The sequence below is a fragment of the Microtus ochrogaster genome, unplaced genomic scaffold (assembly GCF_000317375.1).
Source record: "Microtus ochrogaster isolate Prairie Vole_2 unplaced genomic scaffold, MicOch1.0 UNK11, whole genome shotgun sequence".
NCBI lineage: Eukaryota > Metazoa > Chordata > Mammalia > Rodentia > Cricetidae > Microtus > Microtus ochrogaster.
Genome location: NW_004949109.1, coordinates 6,341,071 through 6,351,718, shown reverse-complemented (window position 1 = coordinate 6,351,718; position 10,648 = coordinate 6,341,071). Strand labels below are relative to the sequence as shown.

Sequence of the window (10,648 nt, the reverse complement as noted above, 5' to 3'; positions counted from 1 at the left end):
CACGCCTGACTGTGTGTGCAACAACTGCAGGTGCACGCCTGACTGTGTGCAACAACTGCAGGTGCACACCTGACTGTGTGCAACAATTGCAGGTACACACCTGACTCCATGTACAACTGCAGGTATACGCCTGTACTTAGATTGCTCCCACTAACAAACATAAAACCTTAAGACTATGAAATGTGTAGGATTCTAGATACACTTCTTAATATTCCTCTCAGCAGGGGGAGCTAGCACTCTCATCTTGAAGGTCTGAGCACACAGTATGGAAATTAAATTTTTGATCCCAACTATAAAATTTCAGAATGTTAGATTATCTATTGAAGATCTCCACAAAAGAAAGTCATTTCAGATTTGAATTTACCTTTGTCTTGAAATTCCTGAAGATAGCTGCAAAATAAAGAAAATAAAACATTTAAATGTGGTTGAAAATCAAAGCAAGGTCTAATTAGTGGCAATAATTTAAATCTAAAATCTATATTATAAATATACATCTAGAGAAAAAACTATTTCTATCCTGAAATGACAATTCCAAGAGGCTTAGGAATTTATAACACATGCATTTTAAAAGATTTAAGTATGAAAGAGAGAGAATTTTTAAAAATCCAATAGTAGGACATATATCTTTAATATCTATATCACACTTATTTATTTAATGCGGTAACAATTTAAAGGATTTTCTTTTTCAAGATCTGATGGGTAGTAAAATCTTAAAATATGTCCTCAGGCACTCAAAATAAACACAGCATTTTGCTAGCATACTTAAAAAAACATACAACTATAAACAAAAAGGGTACTACATCTGTGTTTAAAACTAGTATAATGGAAACATTTCTGTCCTTTAAAAACACTTAACATTAATAAATCAGCATGTAAAATTTAACTCCATAACAAACATTAATTACAGAGTTATTTCCGAGTAAGAAATTAGTAATAAAAGGTAAGTAACTTACATAGACTTTACATCTTTTATCTTCTTAATGAGAGATTCTCTCTTTTCCTTTGCTTTCTTGGATAAATTTTCCCCTTTCAGTGTGTCTGCTACAAATGTTTCAACATCTAAACCATAAAATAAAAAAAAAAAAAACAGGATACAAATTATAGAAATGAACCATTTTTGTGAAGACAAATAGGTCAAAGATTATTTCTGCACTTAAGTGTTAATAATCCATGGTAATTATTTATCAGTCCAAAGCATAACAGCTGAAGTATGCTTCAAAAACTAAGTTGAACAAATCTGCTCACCACTTAGATAATAAAATCTGTATATTCAACTGATGCTTAGCACAGCAAATGCTATTTGGATGTATGCCACCATTAAACTAGGAAGAACACAAGCTTTAATAAACTATGGTGCCCCACGAAACAAATTCTCTTTTTCTATAAAGCAAGTGGAAAGTGTTTATGCATGCGCTACTGTTGTTTTATAATTAAGTTGCTATAAGAACAAGTCATTTGCAATATTTTATAAAGAGAAGCTAAAATCTCTGGCAAGAGTGTGGTTTGTTTGTTTTTTCTTTCAGTATAATCCACTTTCAGGAACACATAATATCTAAGGCTTAAAGGAAAAAATAAATCCTTTTTTTTTTCTAGCCAAGATTCCCAAACCATACCTTCCTTGCTACCTGCGCCACTCGTGCTGACCACCCGAAAATCAGACAACAACCAGCTATGTGGTTATGTGAGCCCTTGCTTCCCACCTTGCTTTTAGCTACCTGGAATACTATTTAAATAAAGAAGTGAAAAATGGGTTCTTCTATTATTTAAAAATGTAGTGTCTAGGAAATAGATTTCTATGGCTTCATATAATGTTTTCCACAGTCTCTTCTGAAATTGTAGTAAACTCCTAAATATTTGGTTGGCTAATTCTCTCTCCTGTAAAGTCCAAAAGATTGCTGGATGATTCTTAAGATGTCCATTCTTATTGTTCATGAAATATTGGATAGCTTACACATATTTTATTTTCACAATTTCATGGCTCACTTTAAAACATCTCTTAAAGGATTACATTAAAATTTTAAAAATTACCCACATTTCACACTGGAAAGATGTATATCTTTCTTTTTATCTAACTACTCTGTCTCTTAGTTTACGTTGGTAAAAAGATCAAAACATAATATTACACATAAATAATGAAAAGTGCAATAATCTCAACTGTATTTATAATGAACCACTAAAAATATATACAACAGAATGCAATCAATTTTAAATTCTTGATTATAAAAAGTATTTTGCTTCAGTGAGGAATATGGATTAAGCTGTTACAGATTTATAAAAGTGCTTAGTTTTTGCTAAACCAATAAATATAAGAGGAAAAATAAAATTAAAACACAAAACAATCTCTTAATAACTTCTACTTTGAAGCCGAATAACAACAAATATGTTAAAAAGTTAAGTAACAAAATGAAATGAAAACAAAATGTCCTGGCTCCTCCTTCCTTCTGTGGCCCTAACTTAAGGAGTAAACAGGCATGGTGAGAAGTCTGTGAAAGTAGGACAATTTCTCAAGTGGGTTCAGAACAGTACAACTTGAAGCAACAGCTCCCACCCACAGGAGCAAGTCTCCTTTGGACAAGCCAACTTTAAGGGAAGGAAAAGATCCTTGGCTTCCCTAGTGTCCACACAATGACTGTTCTTAAAAGGCAGACCAAGTGACAGCAGGCTTCTGCTGCTAGCTCTCCCAAACTCACCCTGTACTTGCAAGACTCAGGGGCACATAGATAGACTGGTGAACAGTCAGTCTGCTTAATGTTATTTTCACTCAATGTTTGTCTTTAATTCCCTCTTCCACGAGTATTTAATTGCCTATTTTACATTTTCATTATGCAATCCCAGCTAAAACAAACAGGATCTATTTTCTATCTCCGGAAGCAATAACAGAACGAATTACTGCCAGAGTTATTTCTTTAAAAGGTCATTTCAGTTTTCTAAAAATTCAGAAAACAACAAGAAGGTTACATGCTCTATGCGCTGTTTCCTAAAAGCTTCCCCAAAATGTTTTGAAGATGAGAACCCAAGCCTCTATTTTGAGAAAACATTGTTAGGAAAAATTCGTATTTCTCGAGAGGAGGACTGAGTATGGAAAGCATCTATACTTCTAGAATAGTCTTTTTAAGAAATTTATTTCCAAGCTTTTTCCTAGAAAAAGACTTTTAAACACTTAGAAGGATTTTCCAAACATTTTTAGCTTTTTTTATAATTCTCCTAAGAAATGCGGAGAAGAAACTGCTTTGTTTGTGGTAGTGTTTAACAAGAACTGTGCTGGGAAAGGCTGCAGTAATCTGGTTTATTGGTTGCCCACAGACTTGGTTAGTATTTAAGCTTTTGAAGTCTAGGGTGCTTCTTAAAATACACACCGCGTCAGAACTAGCGGATGGAATACGCTAGCCTGTCCTGGCAGCTATAGCGGTGCAGCGCAGTTCGCCGACTTTGCTCCCCGGCGCTTTAGTTAGCTCCGGAACAGGGACCACGGACCATGATGTCCTGGGGTGCCCCAACCCTGCCTCTAGAAACCAGCCCAAACCTAGCCAGCCTTAAACCTCGAGGTTCTTGTCCACGAAGCTGGGAACGGAGAGCTGGGTGCAGAATGCTAAGCTTGGAGCGGTCACACCAGACAAATGGGGCTGGATCTGCGGCTTTGTACCAAAGCCAGAGTAATATTTCAAAAGCCAGCAATAAAACTCTTAGGCAAATCAAGCGCTCCTTTGGCTGGTTGAAAAAGAGATTTGAAGCTTTTTATTGTGCTCTAAATAGCCCTGCAAATGGTAACGTAGCCAGCCGCGGTGAGCTAGCAAGCCGCTGTGGCCCTCTTTTACCTTCCTTTAGGGGTCGTGTCCTTCTGTTCATATGTAAATTTTGCGGACTCCTTTCGGCCTGTAATTCGGGGAAATGTGGTAATTTGACTACAAGAAAAGGTCAGCCTGCGCAGACTGGCCCCTGGACCCGGGGATGGAGGTTTTATTTTAGCCACCGGCGCCAGCCACGGAAAAGCAGGATGGGAGAGGCTACTGGCTCCTTCTAATACAGCCTTGGAAAAAAGGTGCCACCAATGCAACAGATCCTATAGTCCCCCAATCTCTTCTTATTCTCCAGTAGCCTCGAGAGCTGCAGGTCATCACAGCCTGCTTCGAACAGCAGAATCGCCCCCATTTCCATGGGCCTCCAACCGCAAGTTAGCTACGGGAAAAGGTTATCCTAGTGAAAGTAAACGTGGTGGTAATGTTTGCTCCTGTTACACCTTAGCTTTGTCGAGAGTAAGCCTTCCAGTGGGAACAGCTGTAAAGATCTGGGGCAAGGCAGCTGGAAGATCAGATTTACAACTGCTTTGTACATAAATGTTAAGGTCTGAAAACAAAATTAAAAGATGACGTGTTCTGGCTCAACAATCCTAAGCAGTTAAGTCAGAGGCCACTCAGGAAACATCTGACCCCTGAGAGGCAAGCACTTAACACCCTACCCACTGAATGATACTTCCATTTTCCTTTTTGTTTTCTTTTTCTTTGTACATATGAACTAGAAAAACTGCTACCCTGTCTGTCTTCTTCTAGAGTGACGACAGGGATAGAAACTCTCTTCTCTCTCTCTCTCTCTCTCTCTCTTTCTCTCTCTCTCTCTCTCTCACAAACACACACACATACACACACACACACACACACACACACTATGCTTTCTACCAACTTCCATGGAGATCAAATAGCAAAAAGGTATAAGAACAAAATTCTTCCAGTAATAAACTCCTCCAGGAGGCAGTGAGAGTTCAGCACCTGCTCTCAGCATCCCCTCCACCACTACAGAACACCCTAGAACAAGACCTGCAGCCGGGAGGTGGTAAAGGCCCTCCTCTCTCCACCTAGCACACACACACCACCTCTGGATGGCCTGAATCTACCTAAAGGAGAAAGTAAGGACTGGGATGACGCCACCACCCTTTGCTACGTCCCAGACCAATAAAATAACTGCACAAACCAATCCTGGCACCCCAAATGGTTTTACTACTTAATTCCACATGTTTTCCTACCTTGTGGTGTGAACCAGACTTTTGTGTTCTTTGAGCTGTCTGTCACCCAACTTAATGCCTTAACATAAAGTCTATCTACACTTTCAGCTGCCATCAGAAAAGAACCACACTTTCTTTCCTGTTAAAACAGGGAATGGACTGGCCAAACAGTTACCGGGGAAAATATAACCATCAATTAAACTGGGCACATGCAGATCAATGGAGCCAAATACCCAAAGTTGGAAACTGGCTAATTGAAAAGTTATTGATTGCTTTAGTCAGTGCCTTCCCCTGGATTACCTTGCACTTTCCCACGTTCCAGCTGAACTGCGGGCTTTTTAAACATGGAAAGAGACATGAAGGAGCACAGACCGCCAAGTGCAACGGCTGAAGCGTTATCTGAGTTTTATAATCCAATCAGCTACAAAATTCTCAAAACTGGCTTTACAAGCTAAATGGCTTATTTTGATAAAAAGCTGAGCTGTTGAAAGATAAGCCTGGCCATCTTTCAACCTCTTTAGATTGATCTAATCAAAATCTTTTCACCACACATTTTCAAAGAAGCCACAGTGAGTAACACATTAGTCTGAGATTTACACTATATCCACCCACTGTTGGGTCGCATCCATTGTAATGTGTTCAGTATGTGATTGAAAAAGAAATGTAAACTCAGTGGAATGAAAAAAGATAGACTTGGCTTTAATTGAAAAAGACAAACTAAATGAATAATGAGTATATAAAACCTAGCCTATGCCACTTTTATCACCCATATACGACACTTAATGTTCAATTTATGAGAGACAACTGAACTGTGTTTCAAATCGCCAGAGGCTTTTCCTCCTCTGGCAGCCCTACCTTCTCTCTGCAAGTACGGCAAGGCGAATAGCAGCTGAGATAAACATACTTGGAAATCTTACAGCCCGCTCATTTTTTTTTTTAGTAAATTTAGAGGTTTTGAAAGAAACAAATGCTGATTAAGATTAGATTAACTAATTACATGTGCATAACACCAAGAGCCTTACTTAGTAATCCAAGGCACAAACACTTTCAGTGGAAAGCCATGTCGAAATAGCCCCCAGCAAGAAAAAAGAAGGCAGAAGGCATGTTACTCTTAAGATAAATAGATAAATAAATTTCCTAACGCTACATCTTCGCTTACTGATACTATTTGAGCCAGACAAAATTTCTATAAACTTCTGGTCCCTTGATATGCAAACTCATATCCCTATTTGTAGAAGAAAGTATCTTAGAGATGCCATAGGTTGATTTCATTTTCAGATCAAATGTTCTCTTAGCAACTTTAGTCTCATTAGGTTCTGCTGCCAAAATGGGGCAGGCTTGTTCCTGCTTTGTTGGACAATCCAGGTACTAAGAAGCAGGTGACGACTGGGGACTCAGTAGGTGGCACTCTTCCCTTTGCATACTCAGCCAATGCTCCAGAAGAAATACTAGATATACCATAAATAATTCCCATATGGGAAATAAAACCAAAATGTTGACCAAATTATAAACAGGAATTGAAAGGGTGAGAAACAAACCATACTGTACTTGGCACTGAAAACATCCTACCTTGGTTTCAACTGAATTGCGTTCTTAATCAAGTGCCCCTAAAGGGATTATTGATTACACTGTGTGAAGGTTTAAAAAGAAAAATATAGTTCTGGAAATCCCAACAGGGGGAAAAGGCAATATTTCTAATCAAAACTGCCCCTGAACAAAAACTCAAGGTCACTTTGCTGAAACCATATAGTCACTTTGTTACAGTTTGTTCGATTTGAGGCGCAAAACTGATAGCTATTTTCCTCTAATACTAGTTTGAATTTCTTAAGAAGAAGGTAGCACACCCTTCTAGCTTTCCTTTGAAAACATGTTGCCGTGATGTGAACGGATGAGGAGTCCAAATACTGGACTGCAAACTCTGGCAAGCCCACCTTTAAAGGGTGATTAGACAAACGAGAGCAGCAGGCAGCGCTCCCAGAGCTGCTCACCTCCTGGCCTGCCAGGGGAGGATCCACATAAATCAAGACTGTTCTTGCTATTGGTCCTAGTCAAAATATTTGGGTATGGGGTAAGATTAAACGGCCAAGAATTGGGACTATCCTTTGGTTTTCATTATCCAAGATAAACCTGTTCTTCCATTGTTGGGGAGGGGGTCAAAGGTTGATTCAACAAGATGTTATATAAACTGTTCTAAAAAGAATAATTTAACATTTCTTATTTTCAAAAAAATATAGGCCTTCGCTTTTTAGTATACTGATGCTATAGAAACTATAACTGTCCAAACTATGTTGTCATTTTTCAAGAATACTACTGTGAGTTAGGAGTAGTAACTTAGTTTTGCATTCCCATACAGTGTTTTTAAAGAGGAAAAGAATGAGAAGGGGACAAATATTGAGATGGCAGCCTAAAGTTATGATCTGAAAGCAACACGATGACGAAGAAAAGCCATGATTACAAAAACTACATTTGAGCACCCATCTCCATAAAGCGAACACTTAATACGTGTGACCTATGACGACCTAGATAATCAGTGTATGGAACATAAAGTGAAATGTCATTTTTCTTTCTTCTGAAAGCAGGGGATTTTAAATTCTTGTAAAGGTTGGTTCCTCATCTAATTCACACTGTGCCACAAATTTTAAGAGCCTTAACTACCCATAAGTACCAGGAACAGTATCTCATCTTCAGTTTAAATAAGAATGCCTAAGTAAGCCAGCAATCTCTCTAAAATCCAATCAATTAAAACACTGCACTCTAATTTTACAATTCTATATTTAATCATGTGCTATCACCCAAAACACTTGAGTGATGGAGCCATCAACGTGCATCCCAGTAAGATTCAAGGGTGAGATAACTATGTAGTGCATCTAGTCTAGAGATTTAATTAAACAGAAAATCTCGACAATCATCTTTGAATACGTAAAAGTTGTTTAACGCCATGAAGAAGGCTAGCTCACTTGTTTAATTCCTTGACTATACACTGCACTGATACATAAGCTAAAAACAGCTTCAAAAATAAAATGGAATGCAAACCTATATTCTGCAAACATTTATTTTCTTAATATTTGTTTTAATCCCTCATGCATTTTATAAAAAGTAAATTTCAAAAACTGTGCTCGTACAACCTCTAACTTAAAAGATGGCAAAATAAACAGAAAGTTAGCATTAGCGGATAAATGTATAATTCTGAGCTTTGGTTGGCATGATACAAGAGAAAGCCACAGGAAGTACTTGCAATCTATTAGTGTCAGAGCCTTCATATCATACATTCTATGTCAGAAGTATAGCTGTGGATCCATGGGATAACTTGCTGCAAGGGAGCTGTCGAGTTTTAAAAGATAAACAGAGGTAATTTTTTTTTATTAAAAATAGACCTAGAATAACCTGAAAACACTGACGTTTCTGAAATAAAACACTTTTCTGATCTAATTATTAAGACCTTTTGTAAACATGTAATTCCAGCATTGGACACCCCCCCCCAAAGTTAACTATAATGAAACAAAACTGTCCTATAAGTGTTCATATAATGGAATAAACGCTTCCTTATATCACCATCTACAGGTCTTTCATCGTTTCTCTTAGTGACAGTCGTTAATGACAAGAAGCATTTCTCAGAATGACATAGTACATCATCACCCTGCATCACGTTCAAACACAAGTCTGCATCCGTACATGTATTTGCATTGTTCCATCATATTCATGACACAAACAACCCAACAAGATATTACGATGCTTGCTCTCACAGTGTTGCAACAGTAGCATATTTCAATTATTACATTTTAGATGACCTTGTTTCCCGATAATTAAAATACACAACGTACAACATAAGCATCTAGGAGAAACTTTTTAATCCAGTTATCCATGATCAGCATCGGAAGAAATATTTTAGAAATAACCAAACTGAAACTATTCCAACTTCCAGAATCCTACAAGACAAAGTATATGCATGGTATCCAAGACCATCAGGATAGGCAAGTCTTATGCCACTCTAAAAAGAAGTATTTTCTACTTTGTGCGGAACCATAGAGCTTTCCCTGATCCTCAGGTGGAAACACACCCCTCCGTACACCACTGACCTAACAGTAGATTCACAAAAGCACTGAGGAACCACATCTCAGCTCCCCAAAGTTCCTATAAATGGGAATGTTAACGCGAAAAGGGGAAGATGAGGGTGCAAAGATGAAGTTCTTTCATCACATGATACAGGAAGTAGGACTTTGAACATATCCTTCCCTTTTTCACTGTAATAGTTACTGAGGCTGAAGGCAGTGGCCATTTGAAAATCGGGCAGCCCTCAAAAATGTAAACGTGTGACCTGACTGCTCAAGAAAATGGGGGCTTAGGAAACAGCACCTTTTCACTTCCTGCCTCTTAACACCTGCGGCCCTACAGTCTCTTTGCTAACAGATGCACCCCTGCTGGCCGGTCACTCAGGGCTACAGCTAGGACATCTGTCTTCGCAGTTCTCACACGGGCATTCAGCAACATTTGCTGTCCATATCCCGCCCTCACTTTTCGGTCTTTAGGAAACTCGTAACTCTCCGGCTCTGAAGGGAAGATCAGTACATTTTGGCATACACGCCCACCCCCTTCTAGTCCGGCACCCCGGCACTCCTGCACCGCACCGTGATCCCCCTACTCGGCCCGCCCCCACGGCCCGCAGAAGGTGACGGCTGAGCGCTTCTGTCCCTGCCGGCTCGCCGTCCCGCGCCCCCGCCCCCGGTGTCACCGCCCCCTTCCCGCTCTTTACCTGCCAACAGGTTCCTAATTTCCTCAGGGAGCGGGCCGGGAGAGGAGGTGCAGCTGGGGTTGGGCATGGTTGTGACTGGGACCTAGACTCGCTCTGGCCGTCGGGGTGAGCACCGCGGGGCTACGAGCCAGGACACTGCCAGGCCGAGACTCACAACAAGGAAGTCACCGGCTCTCCAGCCAGCGGTCGCTGGACGCTGGGCCCTGCCCCCGCCCGGGAGAATGGGGCGGGGCCGTGGGCGAGGGGGCGGGGAGAACAACCTTGGAGCCCCACTGCGCTTGCGCAGCCGTTGCTTTCTGAGTCCGAAGAAAGCGCCTCCGGGCAGGCCACGCCCACAACACCCGGGCAGGCCACGCCCACACATAGAAGGCGCTGGAGGCGGGGCCGCAGAGGGAAGAGAGCGGATTGGAGCCGTGTCACCTGACCGGGCCTTGAAGTGCGTCCGCGCCATTTTTGGTACTGGTGCTGTAGCCACACCTCACTCTTTCTCCAGGATTCCGGAAAATAACGTCTCCGCGATGCCTACTCGTTTTCCTGTTATGGGGACGTCTGATTAGTGCTTGTCCCCACCAAGGTTTCACCCCCTCATCTGGTAACCCACCAGGAAGTATCCACCCCCCCCCACACACACACACACACGCACTAGCATGGCTCTTTTTGTCCAACTGATTGAAGGTAACAATATCCCGTTTTCCGCCAGTCCTTCCTGAGAAACGGGGGAGCGTTCTGATTGGCCCTGACGTTACTTTTCTACCTATTCTTGGAGTGAATGATTCCCTGGCTCTGACAGAAGTTATAGACATTATCCTTTTGGGGGCGGGCACCGGAAAGCTAAGTTGGTGCTACCAGTAATCCACCTGTATCGCTGCCCACCTATAAGTATTTTATAATCTCTAGTAGTG

The 10,648-nt window shown here is 40.6% G+C and overlaps 1 protein-coding gene across 1 annotated transcript in view; it reads right to left on the bottom strand.

Annotated features, from left to right (window-relative positions):
- The window catches only part of Skap2 (src kinase associated phosphoprotein 2), a 158,087-nt gene extending 148,153 nt beyond the window's left edge, over window positions 1-9,934 (bottom strand). Inside the window, exons 1-3 of the mRNA XM_005366607.2 lie at window positions 9,747-9,934; window positions 954-1,059; window positions 365-390 (exon numbers count right to left, since the gene is read on the bottom strand). Of these exons, the coding sequence (XP_005366664.1) occupies window positions 365-390; window positions 954-1,059; window positions 9,747-9,813 (199 nt within the window). The 5' untranslated portion in view covers window positions 9,814-9,934. The remainder of the gene's footprint in view (window positions 1-364; window positions 391-953; window positions 1,060-9,746) is intronic.
- Window positions 9,935-10,648: the final 714 nt, after the last annotated feature.